The 18,180-nt window shown below is 50.9% G+C and overlaps 1 protein-coding gene across 1 annotated transcript in view; it reads left to right on the top strand.

Annotated features, from left to right (window-relative positions):
• Positions 1-327: 327 nt before the first annotated feature.
• DCHS1 (dachsous cadherin-related 1) overlaps positions 328-18,180 on the top strand; it is a 33,653-nt gene continuing 15,800 nt past the window's right edge. Inside the window, exons 1-2 of the mRNA XM_074335911.2 lie at positions 328-611; positions 14,680-16,593. Coding sequence (XP_074192012.2) covers positions 14,800-16,593 — 1,794 coding nt within the window. The 5' untranslated portion in view covers positions 328-611; positions 14,680-14,799. The remainder of the gene's footprint in view (positions 612-14,679; positions 16,594-18,180) is intronic.

Raw genomic sequence — 18,180 nt, 5'->3', positions numbered from 1 at the left:
CTAAGGGGGAATGGGGAGTGGGAAAGAAGATGGAAGGGGAGGACGAGAAGGAGAAGGGGACGAGGAGAGAGGACAGCGAGAACGGGATGGGAGGAGGGGACGGGACGCAGTGACCCGGAGAAAGGAAGAGAACAGGGACGAGGGGACCGCGCGGCGCTGGGGCAGGATCCGGTGCCGGGGACTGAGGCCGGGAAGTCGAGGGGCGGAGGAGGCCCGGCGGGCGCTGGGGGGGCCGCGGCACCCAGCGCGCGTGGGGGCGGGGGTTCCGCGGACGGAGGGGCGGGGGCTCGGGTTACCGCGCGGAGGGCGGGGGAGGGGAGGGGAGAGGAGAAGAGGGGAGGGGGCGCGGGGCCGCGGCGGCGAAGCTCGCATCCTCTGCGGGGCCGCTGTGCAGGAGGCGGCGCCCCGGCGGTGGCGGCGACGGACAGATCGACCGACGGCCAGGGCCGCGCGGACCGACGGCCGGCTGCCCGGAACTGATCGCGGGTCGGGAGACAGCGGCGGCGGACGATGCGCGGCCCCAGGCCCCGTGCGGGCGGGCGCTGCCCGGGGGGCTGATCGCGGCCGGACGGCGCCCCAAGACCGGGCGAGGGAGCCCGCGCCGCGCGGAGGTCAGTGCCCGCGGCCACCCGGCCCGTCCGGCCGCGCCCGCCCGGCCCCCAGGGCTCTCCCGGGCGGCGGCGGCGGTCGTGGAGCCGGGGGCTTTGTTCTGAGCCGGAGACAATGGGGGAGGGGGGGCGGCCTGGGCCTGCGAGAGGAGGGCGAGCGTGAACGTGAGCGCGGGGGCAGGGCCTGAGGGTCTTTGTGTGCGTGTGTCATCGATGCGGGGTGTGTGTTGGCGTATGAGTGTACCGGGGGTGCAGGGTGCGGGCAGCGTGTGTGTGTGTGTGTGTGTGTGTGTGCGCGCGCGCGCTCGCTACTCCGAGTGTAAGTGCATGAGCTGGGTGTGAGTCAGTGCGTGTCACTATGAGTGTGCCGAGGGTGCGGGGTGCGGACAGCGTGTGTGTGCGCTACTCCGAGTGTGAGTGCATGGGCTGGGTGTGAGTGCGTGTCAGTGCGTGTCACTAGGAGGTTGTGTGCCCATGTGTGTCTGCTGGCCGTGTGTGTGTATGTGCGTGTCACTCCGAGAGTGTGTGGGTTGGAATGAGTGTTTGTCATGGTGAGGGAGTCCCTGTGATGGGGGTGGGGGGGGGAGAGAGAGAGAGGAGATTGTGTGTTGCCTGCCTCTCTGTAGGAGCCATGTGTCAGAATGTGGAGGATGGGTGTGTGACAGAGACAAACTGAGAGACAAAGAAACTGAGGGAGAGAAGTAAAAAGAAGTAGAGAGACAGGGAAAGCCTGAAGTGGAGGCGGGTCACCCAGGAAGGTTGTTCTGAGTTTGTGTCCAGGACACCTCCATCAGAATCCTGTGCTAGGGACAGAGGGAGGTCACCATAGGCCTGCTCCCACGTGGAGGGGGTGGGGAGAGGGAGTTCTAGACGCACAATGAACTCAGTGTGGTGTGGGCTGGGCCGGCAGCCACAGGGTCATAGGCCAGAAAAATATTGTTGCTTATGTCAACTCCTCAAATACCCACAGGGGACACAGTCATAGCCTTACTCAACCCACAGGGGACACAGTCCCAGGCAACGCATATTCACAAGAGATGCCTTCAAAGCCATCACACACCCCCAGGAAGCACTTTCAGAGCCAACCACACCTACAGAAGTTGCTTTCAGGACAACACACACCCATGGTAGAAATGATACAGCCAATACATTCCCATAGGATCATTATTAAGGCCAACACATACTGTGAGAGGCACTGTCACAGCAATACACATCCATTGGAAACACTGTCACAGCCAACCCATCATCTGGGTTATACTTCGTCAGAGCTACTTGTAAATAGCAGGTGTCCCAGAGACCTGACACTAGCAGAAAGCTGTGTTGCGATCACCTTTGCCACACACCTACCTGCACAACCCATAGGAGACACACTTTTAGGTGACATACACACACCACAGAGTGAGCTGTCCCAGATGCTAAATAAACTCCCATTAACTTACGATGCTCAAACCATTACTCCTCATCCATAGACTGCCCAGGCTTACCCTTGTTCCCTGAAAACTTGGGGACCTGGATCAGTCTTCCACTCACCCATGGTTCTAAGTGTCCCTCCAAAACCCCAGCCTCACAGTTTCTTGAGCTTCTTAGCTCCTTTGACCTTCTTCTCCCCTCCCAGGACAACTCTGTAGAACTGGTCCATCTCTAAAATTCTAAACTCCTGAATTCCACTCTCCGTTAGAGCCTCCTGTGTTCTTCCCAGCTCTCAAATACTCTTACTCCCATTTCACTTACTTTCCAACCTCATTATGACCTCTTGCCCTTGCCCTCTTTGCTTTCTCCTTATCTGCCACTTCATGGCTTTGTGCGCTCCTTCCAGTTTCTATGTCCAGGACCATCCCTTCAGCCACTCCTTGGTCAATCTTGGTTACATTGTATTTGAGCCCACTGATCCCACAAAGTTTTAACTCGAGCTGGAATGAGCTCTCAGCCACACTAAGTGATGCTTCTATAAATTCATGGCTTCTATAAATTCCACCCTTAACTGGGCCCTCCATAAATAAATAAATAGCTGAATTTGTTTTCTATTTTCATCACACCCCTTAACCCCGCATCCCTCACGCCATTGTTTTCAGCAGATTAACTAGTCAATCCGCTGGTTCATTCATTCAGCAAACATATATTAAGCACCTACTCTGTGCCAGGCAGTGTGGTAGGTGCTGGCATTATAAGGATGAACAAAATGGACATGGTCCTTGCCTTTATGGAGTGTACAGGTTATGGGGTGCGTGCTGTAACACGACAACACATAGCAGGGAAACCTAAACCAGTGTAAGGAGGTCAGAAGAGGCTTTCTGGAGGAAGTGACATGTATGCTTCAGATTGATGGATAAGTAGGGAATCAACCAAACAAAGGAGAATGAAGGTGAGATGGAGTGGGTGGAGACTATCCCAAGCCAAGGAAGCAGCATGAGAAAGCCCACATGAAGAAAGTGATGGATGTTTGAAGCATAAAGCAATCCAGTCAGCCTGGCATTAATAGTATGATGTGAGGAGAGGTGAGAGAGTCTGGAAGAGAGAGATCAATGGAGGGTTAATTCTATCATGCAGTTCTGGCAGGTCATATGAAAAACATTGATCCAACTCAAGAATAATGGAGTCACCAAATCATTTGAAGCTGTGGTGTGATATGATCAGATCTGTTTTAGAAATATCACTCTCACAGCAGTGTGGCGGCTGTAGGGAGGAGTCTGAAAAGGGGGAGGATAGTTGGCTGTTGCAGGAACCCAGGAGGGGATCACGCAGTCCTACACTGGAGTAATGGCAGTACAGAGAGAGGAAGTAGATGGTCTCAAGAGTTCTTTAGGCAGTGGGGTCAGCAGGGCTCAATGATAGAATGGATGTGGAGGTTGAGGGGAGGGAGGAAGTAGGAGCAGATAACCTGGTCCACTCGAACACAGAGAAAACTGAGGCCATCCAGTTTGAGTTCCTTCAACTTTCTGCTTTCTACCTCAAATTTTATCTGCATCCTCAACTTTTTTTCCTTCTTTCCTATAATAATGAAGAAGCATCTCTTCTATTTAAGACCCCTCCTCCACCTGTGTTGTGGATCACTATCCCCACCCGCCTCTACAGGAATCTGACTCCACTAATTAGTCAGTGTCTTACCCATGTCTCTAGTTTCTCCCTCTGTACCTGTTCCTCCTGTGAGCACATGAAGAAGCTCCAGCCTCTGCTACCTTCTTAACGCTGTAATACCCGATTAAGTAAGAAACTCATTTTGCTTCACTGCCATATTTTGTGACTGCCTTCTGCATGGAACTGCTCCCACTTCCTATTTACTCCTACTCCACCAATGTAACTGCTCTCCCTAAGAGAAAGTAACCTCTCACCTGCCAACTCTAGAGGCTCTTTTCCATAGTCCTCTACAGCTTGACCTTTTGGCAAGATCTGACATTGCTGACCATCCTTTTCTCTTTGAATCAATCTTGTTTTATGGCTTCTGAGCCACCATTTAATCCTGTCAACATTTAATGAGCTCTCATGTGCCAGCCACACTGCTACGTGATGGGAACATTATGATAGAAGACACTATTCCTATCCTCAAGAAGTTTAAACTTCAATAGGGGAAACAGGCAAATAAACAGATGATTCCAGTATGGTGGGATCTGTTCATCTCTCTCCCAGAACTCCTGGCTGTTCCTTCTCAGTCTGCTTTGGGGGCTTCATTTGGTGGTTCTTAAATGTTACTGTTCCTTAGGGTTCTGGCTTGGACCTTCTTACTGTTTCACTGTATACACCCCTCTGGGTGATCCATTTCATTCATTTCCAGAACTTGATCATCTATACAGGCTGATGATTCCCAAATATCTACCTCTTCTAGACCTCTCTTCTGACCTCCAGACTTCAAATCTGCTTCCTTTCTTTTCTATGTAGCTCACAATCCCCTTAACATGTCCAAACCTGAACTTATCATTCCTTCCTCCCCCAAACCACTATCCCCACTCATTTATCAAGCTACAAACCCAGGCAGTAACTGTAGCCACTCCCTTCTCTCCACATGTGCTATAACCCAGAAAGTTACTGGAACCTGTTGGTTCTACCTCTTTTCCAGCTTTGTCTGATATTCCCTTTCCTTGATGGCCTCAGCTACTGCCCTCACCTCACCATCTTTTCACATAAATTATTGAAAGAGCCTTCTAACTTGTCTCCCTAGAGTTGTACTCTTCCCTCTTCTAATCCATTCTTCTCATTGCAGCAAGAGGAATCTCCCTAAAGTACAAATCCAACCATGTCATTCCCTGCTCAGCATTCTTCAGTCTTTCCATTGTCTTGGGTGAAATCTCTATTTTAACAAGGCTTATGAGATCCTCATTTTTTGACTCCCCCCAGCCTCCCCAGCCTCATCACCTGTCCCATTTTCCCAGCTCCGTCACATTGTGATTTCCAGACATATTGAATTCTTTGTAGTTTTCCAAAGACACTGTATTCTTCCGTGCTTCTGGCCCTTTGCACATACTACTTTTTGCCCTAAAAGCCCTTCACTTCCTCCTGCTCCTGGGTAACCTCTTCCCATCCTCAGATCTGATCTCAAACCCTCCCTTTCCTGACTTCACTAGACAGGCTGGGGAATCCTCTTGTCTTACTGCTGTCATTGCCTCGTCCCTGTTCTGTCTCTCTGACTGGGCTGGGACCTCAGTGAGGGCAAGGTTGCATATTAGTAACTGGCATGTCCCCAGGGCCCCTCTACAGATTCTGGGCAATGCACAAATGAATAAATAAATGAGGCACCTCATAGCACATCCCTCACCCTCATTCACTCTTCAAAAGACTGACGTCTGGTCTCAGCTGCCCACACAGTCCAGACATTTCCACTCCCTTCCCCCACAACTTATCTTTCCTCACCCTATGCTCTCTCCCTTTCACCTGGGCTTCTGTTTTCCTGGGTCCTCTTCCTCTCCCCTCTCTGTACTTTATTTCTCTTTCATTCAGTTATCAAATATTTAAGGTTCCACTGGCAATTTGCAGATCCAAATCTGTTGGGCTAGTTGCCTCCTGGGGTTTTTGAAGGCAATGAAAGATGAGGAAACTGTGACCTGCCATCAGGCCACAAGGCACTACAGTGCTTTGCCACCTGCTCCACTCCACCAAGCCCCCTTCCCTGGAGGTGCCATAGGCAGCTCCTTCCTCTAACACTCCCTCACATACACCTGCTCTGAGTCCTGCAGCTCCTGGCAACCTGGCCCTTGCACTTCCTGATATCAGCTTCCCAGATACTGTCCTCTTCCCCTTCCTGTGTATCAGTGGTAATGGAAGCAAGACTAGACTTTCTGATGCTTGCAAACCAAAAGTCCATCCTGGGGGTTCATGCTGTTGGATCCCATCTTTTTCCTGGCTTCCCGCTGCCTGCCCCTTCCTTCAGCTCCAGTGTCCATGTTTCCAGGGTAATCTTTGACTTCCAGGCATTTTCAACCACTGCCACTTGGGAGGGGCTTCTCAGTTCTTATATCCCCTGGTGAGAGGGCATCTCCTCCCAGCAATCCACCTGGAACCCCCAAGCCTGAGTGAGGATACCCCTCTGTTTTGCGTAGCACACTACAATCTGTTTATGTTTCTATCGCTAAGCTGCTCAAAGGAAGGAGCTGTTGTCTTTTAGGGCCTAGAACACACCTCCCATAAGGTTGGTAAGGAAGGAGGAAATACCTCAGATCTTCCAGCTACACCATCTGCCACCTGGGTGACCTTAGCTTCTCTGAGCTCCCCTTTTCTCAGGTGAAAATGGAGGTAACATTAAGAGAGTTGTTTTGAGGACTCAGAAAGAAAACAACTGGTAGGTGCTCAACTCTCAACTTAGTTAATTTGATTTCTGCCATCTCAGTCCTTCTACTATGCTCTCCTGCCCCTCAACCTCCAGCTTCCCCAAACTTCTTCCCTCTCAACATCTCTGGGTTGCTACATCTCCAACTTCTCTGCTAGCTCCAGCCTCACCGGTCTCCTCTGCAGTCCAGACTCTGATTGCCATGGTCAGACCTTAGGATGATGCTCTTGCTGCCCATCACCACCACCCCTAGTTCCCTCCCCATGTCCGGGTCTCCCTACCTGTGAACATAACGAAGACAGACACTTGATCTCTCCAAGTCACTGCTATTTCTCTACTGCTTAATATGGTGTTTGGCACATGGTAGGTCTTCAATAGATAACTGTTGAATAAATCTATTAATGAGTCATTTCACAAGCATGCCCTGGGCTTGCCTCTCCCCATGTTTTTCTTTGTGTCCTGGAGACCTCCAAGCATCCTCTGGTCCTTTCTCCTGTCTCACCACATGACTCCATGCCCACCTGACCCTTTACCTGTACTGGCGGTTACCTCATCACTGAGGTTCTCCTCCTCTAACCCACCCTGGGCACACTGCCAGAGTTTGCCTAAAGCAGAACTTTGCTCATTCTCCTTCCCTGTTCTGTCGCTTGGCCAGTTACATGGCCCTTTATCAGGGCATTCCAAGCCCTCCAGCAGGGAAGCAACATGGTATAACAGAAAGCACTAGCTTTGGAGTCTGTCAGAGCTGCGTTCCAGATGTTTCTCTGCTACCCGCTCTGATCCTCAGTTTCCTCATCTGTGAAATAATACTTATCCCAGGGTTATTGTGTGTGTCTGGCACACAACAATAGCAGCTGATATTTATTGAACTCTCACTGTGTGCCAGACACTATACTAAGTTTTTGTAGCATTCTTTCATTTAACTCACATCAACTATATTAATCCCCATTTTACAGAAGAAAAAACTAGGGTTAGATAGGTTAAACAACTTCCCCAGGGTTATGCTGCAAGTGGTAGAGTCAGAATTTGAACTCAAGTCTGTCTGACAGCAGAGCCCATCTTCTGTTAACAAGTCACGCTTGTGCACTTATAAAATGCTTCCTTGTGTGCCTGTTCAAACTGCAAACGTAGTCCCTACTTTATAAATGAGGAAATGGAAGCACTGAGAAATTAAGTGGCTTGCCCAAGGTCCCACAGCTAGTAAGTGTGAAGCTGGGCAGAAATCCAGTTGGTTTGGCCCCAGCGTCCACATCTTTCCTATTATCGTGTCCTGCTTCACTGTGATATATTGTAGGCGTGCAATAAGTGCACTGATGAGTGAATCTATGCTGACATCTGGTCTATGGCTAGTTGTTAGTTCATTCTCTCTCATTTCCCACTGCAGGAGGGTTGCATCCTTATGGCCCTCCTAAACCTGTTCTCCCCAAGATGCCTAGTGAACTCCTTACTGCTAAAGTCAGTGGCCACTTCTCAGCCCTCATCTTACTTAACTCTCAGCAGCATTGGATGCTATCAATCCCTCCCTTCTGGTTGAAATGTTTCCTCCCTTAATTTCGGTGATACTGCCTCCTTCTCCTCTCCAGGAAAAATAAAGGTCTCCTCAGTCTGTGCCTTAAATGCGACTGTTATCCAGGGTTCTGTTCTAGACTCCCTTCCTACACTACCTGTCCTTTTTGGTGGTCCCCACACCCATGGCTTTCAGTTATCTCTTGATTGATCCAAATCCATATCTCCAACCCAGACCTCTCTCCTAGGTACCAGATCCAACTGTGTCTGGGACATCTCCACGTGGGGATCCCAACAGGTACCTGAAAAATGGCTTCTCCTCTGTGGTATCCTAATGGCACCATTTCAGAAACCAAGACAGAAGCCTGGAGTCAGTCTAGAGCCCTTCTATTCCTTCACCCTTCCTGAAGAGTCAGTGGCCAAATCTTGTCAGCTTTACCTCCTTGTATCTTTCTACTTTGTGTCCTCTCAATCCCACTGCTCCTGACCTGGGCTGTAACAGACACCTCATACCTGTCTCCCTCCTCCCGTAAGTTCTCTTCTTCAGGCCTCCTTGGCTCACTAGGATGCTCTCCCCTCAGCTCCCTGCCATCTCTTCCTCTCTCCACCTTTCGCTTCTCCCTGAATCCCAAGCAGTGTGGAGTGCATAGTCCTGGGATCCAACTGAGGCTGTGTGAAGTCAGGAAAGTTGTTTCACTCTGAGCTTCAGTTTTCTCAATGGAAGGCGGGACACTTTCCTCACAGGGTTGTTATGATGATTAAATGAGATACTGTCTGTGAATTGCCTGGCGAAGGGCCCAGCACACCGTAAAAGCTCAGAAAATAGACAATAGACATTCTTTCTGCCTCCTCTGCTCACATCCGTCCCCAGCCTCTCCCTGAGATGCCTCCTGGGAACCAGTCCTCGGGAGGGACAAAGCCAGGCTCCAGGTACTGCCCGGCCATGGGCCCATGGGATTGTCCCAAGGCTATCCAGGGAAGCCAGTTTGTCAGCTTTTTCCCTCCTCCCTTCCTCAGCCTCCTCTCCTCTCTGCCCCCACCCCTACCCCTGCCTCTGTCTCCTGCCTCTGTCTACCTCCCCACCCCACGTCTCCAGGCTAGCTGTTCCTGTTTCTGACTTAACCTCCCCTTTCTGCATTAACTCCACTCACTCTTTCCTTTGCCATACACGCTCACTCTCCCTCAGTTTTGCGCCGTGTCCTCTACCCACCAGAACTCTCTCCTCTCTTTTATGCCTGGCACTGTATACGCCACCTCCTTTTGCTCACCGAGGCTACCCTCTTCTTCTTCCACTTCTGTGCCAGTCTGCCTTTCATAGCCCCCCTCCTCACCCTGTTGTCTTTCTTGTCCCTGCCCCTCCCTGGCCCTGGCACAGGAAGTTAAGGGAGGAGGTCTGGGAGGTGCCAGCAACCTCAGCCTACTTCCCCTTCTGTACCTCGGGCCACTCCTCTGCTTCCTCCTGGAGCACCCCCTTCCCTTATGATCCCCTACTCCTCCCCCAACCCACTTCTCCGTCCTTTCCCATGTTCCCCCTGCTCCCAGGTCCTATAGACACACAGGCTGCGAGTGGGGGAGAGGATTGACATCACATTGTAGGCCCCAATGAACAGTCTTGCCCCTCCCCCCCTAACGAGAACCAGCTGTGGTTCCAGAGGCCCAGATGTGGGGCTAGAGGGGGAGAGTGGGATTGAGCCAGAGGACAGAGTAACAGGACTAGGACAGAGTGAGAGCATGTAGCAAGGCGGAACTGGGTGGGAGAAGAGGTGTGACAGAGCTGGGGAAGAAAGAAGACAGATCTGGGCAAGAGGCAGGACAAATTGGGGAAAGAGACAAGATGGATGGTTTAGGCTAGATCTGGGGGAAGGGATGGGACAAACCTGGAGAGGGAAAGAGACAGGAACAAGGAGGAGGAGCAAGTCTTGTGGAAGAAGCAGTGAGAAACACTGGACAGATGGGGGGAGATGGTGCTGAGAAGAGAGTTGGAGAGAGGATGAGACAGTCTCAGGAGAGAGTCTGGAGTTCGAGTTTGGAATTGGAAGCCCTGGAGCAGGAAGTGATGAGGCACAGTCCAGACAGAGGCCCCAGGGACCTAGAGGTCACAGCTGCAGCCGCAGAGCTGACCACGAGTGCCCCGGCAGCATGTGTGAGAGCATGCCTGCGTGTGGACGGTTCTGCAAGTGTATGTGCTTGTGCCTGTCTGTGTGAGCCTGTGCGTGTGTGAAAGTGGGTCTGTCTCTGTGTGGAAGGGTGGGTGTGTGGGAGTGTGCCTGTTTGTATATGGAGGGGGGGGTTCTCTGTGTGAATGTGCCTGTCCATGTGAGCATGTGAGGCCTGTGAGAAAATGTCTGTGTCTGTGTCTGTGTGTATTACGCCTGTGCTTGTGTGGGGGTGTGTGTGGGGGGGTGTCTATGTGATTGAATTTGCTCATATGTGTGTGAAAACATGTTTCTCTATCTGTGAGGAGGGTATCTGCATATGTGCACTGGCTATGTGTCTGTTAAAGCAGCCTGTCCATGTGTGTGTGAGTGTGTGTCGTGTGCTTGTATGTGTGAGTCAGTGTGTGTGGGTCTGTGACTTTATGAGTATACACCTTTGTGTGTCCACTGTGAGAGTGTTTTGGGGGACTTTGCACTGGACAGGGACCCAGGATGGGTGATGAGGAGGGCACTGGGGTCTGCACAGGTTGGGAGAAGGGACATCTGCCTGGGTCTGAATCCCTCCTCTTCAAGGCTGATCATTCACCTGAGCTTTTATCTCATACCAGTCATGCCTCCTTTCATTCAAAAAATGTATTGATTATACACTATGTGCCATGTTCTGTGTTACACATAAAGGTGAGTAAGTCACAGTCTTGGCCTTCAAATAGTTGACATTCTGTTTCTAGGTAGGGAGACAGGGAGTTACAGCATAGTGTAATAAGTGCATTGACTTCACTGTTCATTTTCTTCTCTCCCCAGCAACCATAACGGCTTTCTCTCCACTGACTAGTTAAATGAATAGGACCAACTGTTAACCTTTGATGTTTAACTCGGTCTGTCGGCCTAGATTCCTGGGCGCCTGGGCCATCCTTGTACACTCAGCCTCTCCCATCTTTGAGTCAGGTCTATGTTCACTCTGACCTCCTTGTTCTGAGTCTCTCTGACCAGTTATTCCATAGGGCAGCGCCATGGGCTTCTCAGACTTGAGCCCCAGGGAAAGCGGTCTTAGTGCACACATAGAATCCCAGAACTCTGAAGCCGGGATGAGGGGGCCCAGCAGGGATGGTGCTGGGAACTGATGAGAGAGCATCTACCATATGCCCAGCTCTGGGCTGTTTGTTTACATTGCCTCTAATTCTCACAAAACACCACAAGTATTCATAGCCATTTAACAGATTGGGAAAGTAACACTGAGACCGGGACTCCAACCCAGCTGAAACTCTAGAGTCCCTGCTCTTCTTATTGCCTCACACAGATGGGGAGGATGGGTGTTGGGAGTGGAAGAGGGGGGTCAGAAACTCTCCTTTAGTAGGACAGGAAGTCCTAGAGCAGAGCAAACCTAAAGACGCAAGGACATACTTCTGTAGCCACAGGACTGACCATGGTGCCTCAGGGGCACAGGCTCACATGCGTTTGTGTATGTCGTCTGAGTTGTCCTGTCCATGGACGTTTCTCTCTGTGTCAGTATGTGAGTGTGGTGGTGTGCAATCCTGAGGCTCTGACCATTCATTCGGCATTGATTGCCTATTCAAGCTATACCTCTACTGAATGCTAGAGATTAATGAAGACCCTCAAGGAGCCTCCGATTCAGTGTAGGGGAGCAAACACGTGAACAAAAGCAGTGGGAGCCCAGTAGAGGGTATAGTAGGCTCTGCAGGACAGTGAGGGAGATGTCAGAGAAGACTCCACAGAACACAGGACATTTGAACTGGATCTTGAAATTTGAGTAGGAGATGGCCACTTGGCGAGGATTTATAGAGGATATCTCAAAATAGTGCACATAAGACAAAGAGTTGGGAAGGAACATGGGTTTAGCGTTGGAATGCGGGGTATGGTGAGAAAAGTAAATGTGGGGCACGCTGGAGAGGTTGGCAGGACTCAGATCAGGAAGATATATTAAGGAGGCTGGACTTTATCTTGTGAACCAGAAATTCCATAGCAAGTGTCCATGAATTCCTTGAAACTGCAGACACAGTTTGTATGTATGTGTATCTGCATTATTTTTCCCCTACAGGGGCAGCAGATTTCTGCTGTCAGTAATGGGGAACCAGTGGAAGTCTTTCATTAGGAGTAGTTTGGTGAGAGCTGTGTGGATAGCTCAGGATCAGCCGGTCCAAGCCAGGAAGCCAGGGGACAAGTAAGGAGCTATTGCAGAAATCGAAAGGAGAGATGGCAAAGCTCGGACTAGGACAGTGGGAACAGAGGAAAGATCTTGGGACATGTCTAGTTGAGATAGGTAGGTATGGATGGTTAGGTAAGTGATAAGACTGAAGAAAAGCAAAAAAAAACAAGGAGAGCTTCTGGATTTCCAGCTTGGACACCTGGATGAATGGTAGTGCTGGTCACAAGAAAGGGAATGGAAGGGAAAAAAGCAGCTTGAGGTGAAGTTTGGGGATATGTTGTGAAGGAATTACAGTATATGGGCTGGACATGTTTCTCCAGAGCTCTTCAGAGCTGGAAATGGAGACTGAAAAGTCATCAGCACATAGATGGTACATTAAAAAAGTGATTGACACATTTGAACGGAAGGCATGGGATTGGATAAGATCACCCAGGCAGAGTGTGGAGAATGGGAAAAGATGTGGCTAGGACTGAGTCTTAAAGAGCACCAATTTTTAGAGGATGGGCAGAGGAATAACTTGCACAGGAGATTGAGGAGAGGACAGAGAAGTACAGTGGAAGCAAGAAGTGGGGTGTGACCACGTGAAGCCATGACAAGTAGGCTTCAAGAAGCCAATGATCACTAATCCAGTGTTCCAGAAAGATATAGTAAGAGGAGGATGAAGAAGTATCCACTAAGAACATAGAGATGATTGGAGACTTAGTGAAAACAATGTCATAGGAGAGGAAGCCTCAATGCATGAAGGGTAGAGGGTGTGAGAAGTGAGAAACTGGGGGAAATGAATCACTCTTTCAGAGAAGGCAATCTCTCCACTGGTTCTGCTCGCACTTAGTCACTAAATGCCCTCAGGAGGCTTTAGGCTGTCGCCTTTAACTTCAGCAGCATTTGAAACCCTGGCTCCCCTTAACGTCAGAAGCACTTCCCCTCTCTAGCTTTCTGAATCTCTCTGTCTCTGGACAATTAAGGACACCTTTGTCCAGCTGATGTTTCAGGCCAGAAATTTGCCCATCATTGACTTCTCCCACTCCCTCATCCTCTGCCTGCAAGCAGTCATCAAGCCCTGTTTGTTCTACCTCCTAAACCTGCATACCTACCGTATTTCCCTGAAAATAAGACCTAACTGGAAAATAAGCCCTAGCATGATTTTTCACAATGCTCGTAATATGAAATAAGCCCTACCGTATTTCCCTGGAAATAAGACCTGGTCTTATATTAATTTTTGCTCCAAAAGATGCATTAGGGCTTATTCTATATTACGACAATCCTGAAAAATCATGTTAGTGCTTATTTCCCGGTTAGGTCTTATTTTCGGGAAACACGGTATCCACTTCTTTCATTTCCATGCTAACACTAATCCAAGTCACTATCAAAGCAATGCCATCGCCTGGACAACCACAGTGTGTTATAAGGGCTCTCCTAAGATAACTATCCTATCTTCATGCCCCTTGTTCATGCAGCGATAGTGATCTTCACAAAATATAAGACATATCTTGGAACCCCTTCTTAAAATATTTTTATGGCATCCATTTGCTTTTACAACAAAGTCAAAATAAGCCATATGGTTTATGAGTCCCTGTCCCATTTCATACTGTTGCCTCTAGCACTCTACACCTCACACACATTGACCCCTAACCACCCCCAAACACTCTCAGCCCTTTCTTGACTGTGGACTCTAAACCTGTTTCCTCTTCCAAATACTCTCCTCTCCTCTCTGAATCCCCCTCTCTGCCCACTGTTGCCTAGCTAACACCTACTTATTAAGTAGATCCCAACTTGACTGTCACTTCCTCAGAGAAGCTCTCCCAGACTCTCTATATTAAGCCCCTCTTATGCCCTCATAGCTCCCTGTACTCCCCTCACAGCCCTTATCACACTTGTAATCCCTTGTCTAACACCTGGACTATAAGCTCCATGAAGTCAGGGACTGTTTCCTTTATTCATGGATATGTCCCCAGTGCTTCCACATAGTAGGTCCTCAATCTCTTGTTGACTGGAGAGGAAAGTGGGACTAAGGGAAATTTATATATGTGTGTGTGTGTGTGTGTGTATATATATATATATATATATATATATATATATATATATATATATGCCTTCAGCATATTTAAATGCTGATAGAAGGCTCCAGCAGAGAGGAAAAGGTTGACAATTCAGGTGAGATTCCCAAACACATAGTTATTGAGATGAGTATTGGTTCTGGATGAGAAGGAAAATGAGAAAGGACTGGCTATATTTTAAAGTCTAGAGATGGAAGGAAGGGAGTCCAAGGGCATTCGGTCCTGAACAATAGAAACAAAACATCTCCTGAGAGGTGGGCCAGGGTGAGATGGCGACCTGCCAGGGAGCGACTGGAGTGGGTCCTGAGGAGTGCTGAAGCAGGAGCTTCCTGGGCCCAGGATGGGTATGAGACAGCACAAGCCTTAGACCCCAGTCTCCTGGACTATTGATCCCTCTGCCATTATGACCTTTTTCCTTCTGCTTTTCTTCCAGGTTAGGGAACCTGAGCTGGAGCCAGGGCCTGAGTTGGACCTGATCCAAAGCCTGAGATCAAGCTGGGCCTAGAGCCTGGCCTGGAGCTGGAGCCCAAGCCACTTCTGGACTGCACCTGTCATGCAGAAGGAGCCGGGCACTGCGCCTTCCTGCACTGGCATGCAGAGCCCCAGGCCCCTCCACCTGCTCCCGCTGCTGCTGCTGCTGCTACTGCTGGGGGCCAGGGTGCCAGGCGCCTGCGGCCAGGCTGGGAGCTTGGACCTGCAGATTGATGAGGAGCAGCCAGCGGGCACACTGATCGGGGACATCAGTGCAGGGCTTCCGGCAGGCACAGCAGCACCTCCCATGTACTTCATCTCCGCGCAGGAGGGCAGTGGCGTGGGTACGGACCTGGCCATCGATGAGCACAGTGGGGTGGTCCGTACAGCCCGGGTCTTGGATCGTGAGCGGCGGGATCGCTACCGCTTCACTGCCGTCACTCCTGATGGTGCCACCGTGGAAGTTACTGTGCGAGTGGCTGACATCAATGACCATGCTCCAGCCTTCCCGCGGGCCCGGGCTGCCCTGCAGATACCTGAGCATACAGCTGTGGGCACCCGCTACCCGCTGGAGCCTGCTCGGGATGCTGATGCTGGCCGCCTAGGAACCCAGGGCTATGCATTGTCCGGTGATGGGGCTGGAGAGATCTTCCGGCTAGAGACACGCCCGGGGCCAGATGGGGCCCCAGTGCCCGAGCTGGTAGTTACTGGGGAGCTGGACCGAGAGAACCACTCGCACTACATGCTGCAACTGGAGGCCTACGATGGTGGATCACCCCCCCGGAGGGCCCAGGCGCTGCTGGATGTGACACTGCTGGACATCAATGACCATGCCCCAGCTTTCAATCAGAGCCGCTATCACGCTGTGGTGTCTGAGAGCCTGGCCCCCGGCAGCCCAGTCTTGCAAGTGTATGCATCCGATGCTGATGCTGGCGCCAACGGGGCTGTGACCTATGAGATCAACCGGAGGCAGAGTGAGGGTGATGGGCCCTTCTCTATTGACGCACACACAGGGCTGCTGCGGCTGGAGCGACCGCTGGACTTTGAGCAACGGCGGGTCCATGAACTAGTAGTGCAGGCACGCGATGGTGGGGCTCACCCTGAGCTGGGCTCGGCTTTTGTGACTGTCCACGTGCGAGATGCTAATGACAATCAGCCCTCCATGACTGTCATCTTCCTCAGTGCAGATGGCTCACCCCGAGTGTCCGAGGCGGCCCCACCTGGCCAGCTTGTTGCTCGCATCTCTGTGTCAGACCCAGATGATGGTGACTTTGCCCATGTCAACGTGTCCCTGGAGGGTGGAGAGGGCCACTTTGCCCTAAGCACCCAGGACAGCGTCATCTACCTGGTGTGCGTGGCTCGGCAGCTGGATCGGGAGGAGCGGGATGCCTATAACCTACGGGTTACCGCCACAGACTCAGGCTCACCCCCACTGCGGGCCGAGGCTGCCTTCGTGCTGCATGTCACTGACGTCAATGACAACGCGCCTGCCTTTGACCGCCAGCTTTACCGACCTGAGCCCCTGCCTGAGGTTGCACTGCCTGGCAGCTTTGTGGTGCGGGTGACGGCCCGGGATCCTGACCAGGGCACCAATGGTCAGGTCACCTACAGCCTGGCCCCTGGCACCCACACCCGCTGGTTCTCCATTGACCCCACCTCAGGCATCATCACCACGGCTGCCTCACTGGACTATGAGTTGGAACCCCAACCACAGGTGATTGTGGTGGCCACAGATGGGGGTTTGCCCCCTCTCGCCTCCTCTGCCACAGTTAGTGTGGCCCTGCAAGATGTGAATGATAACGAGCCTCAGTTCCAGAGGACTTTCTACAATGCCTCGCTGCCTGAGGGCATCCAGCCTGGAACCTGCTTCCTGCAGGTAGGTAGCCCTGCACACAGCGGGATGCTAGCTGCTGTGGGCAAGAATGGATCAGAGGGCCACAGGGACCTCAGAACAAGAACCAAGCCTTGCAGGTGCATCTATTGATGGTAACTAATGCCAGAGGATTTGGACCTGTCCTGTGGGCTCCAAAGTCTGTGCAGAGGGTGAAGGTTAATGAAAAGATAAGAGAGCAGGGTACAAGAGCTGGGCCAGATAATCTTGGCAGTTGAGGGAATTAAGATTGGGTCTAGAGAAAAAGTGTCCTGTGGTGTCGAGAATTAATTTCCCACTGTAAGTCTGGCATTGTGTTGGGCCCTGGGAACACAGAAAGGAGACAGTCTTGTTCCCAGGCAGGTCCCAGTCTAGGCAAGGAGGCACATCAGTAACTAGTGCTGCCGCAGGCATCATGTGGGATGCTGTGGAAAGCCAGAGGAGGGGCCTTTGAAGAACAGTGAGACTGTCACATGGATAATTCGGGCTGTGTGAACAGGGACTCCAGGTCTACAGAAAGAGCTACAGAACACCATGATGTGTTCAGGGCACGCGCTGTTCAACTTGGCCTCAACTGTGCTGATGAGAAAGAGTTGGGGATGGATAAGACAAGATGGTAGACAGAGACCAGATTACAAACTTTGACTTCATCTTTAAAATCATAGTAAACCAATGAGAGGATCTAGGCAAATCTGATACGTCTTTTGGAAAGATTGCTTTGTCTGTAACATGGATGTAGGAGGGGAGAGTGGAGGCAGGGAAGCCTCTTAGAAGACTAGTGTTTGAAGTCTTTATGTCTCAGAAGCCCACCAGACCCGTGGAAATCTTCTCAGGGGCTGCCTGTTGACCTGGACTTCCAGGCCAGTGCCCAGGCCTTCTGGCCAGACGCTGGGTATTTGCCTGCCTGCTGCTATCCAGCTCCCCCACCTACTCTCTCATGTGTTTATTGTCCCTCTTGGCCCAGGACCAGTGGGCTATGGCTTCCCAACTTCTTCCTCCTCACTAGTGCCTGAAGAAACAGGGCAATTCTCCAGGTGGTTTCCTGAAGCTTTTACTGTTAGTTACCATAGGGAAGCAGGGGTAAAAAATAACCACTGGGTGTTCAGAATGGTTACAAGAAGTCTTAATATTTGATTCATTTAATATACATTTCAAGTATTTACCATTGTATTAGGGACACAGAATATGGTAATGAATGAGTCTTTCTCCGCCTCCCCCCCCCCCCACACACACACACTTCATGGAATTTATACTCTAGAAGGGAGATTCATGTGCAAAGAGATTTACTGCAATAAGAAAACTTCCATGATGGGGATACATGTGAGGTACAGAAAGGCAGTATGAATGTCTTCCCAAAGAAGGGATCCTTGAGCTTAGACTTAAAGGATGAGCAGGAGTTTATTAGGGGACCAGACAGGTGAGGGTTCCAAGCAGAAGTGACATGCATAGAGGAGTGGGACAGCCTGACTTGTTCCAGGGCCTCCAGAGACTCAGTATCTCTGGAGTTTTAAGGTGTGAGATGGGAGAGTGGGAGATGGGACTGTGTAGGGAGGCCAGACAGTGAAAAGTCAGCCAGGCCAAAGGGTTTGAGCT

The sequence above is a fragment of the Rhinolophus sinicus genome, chromosome 14, assembly GCF_057876585.1.
Source record: "Rhinolophus sinicus isolate RSI-liver-muscle chromosome 14, RSI-T2T, whole genome shotgun sequence".
In the NCBI taxonomy this organism is placed as follows: Eukaryota; Metazoa; Chordata; class Mammalia; order Chiroptera; family Rhinolophidae; genus Rhinolophus; species Rhinolophus sinicus.
This window is presented reverse-complemented; position numbering and strand designations above follow the sequence as displayed.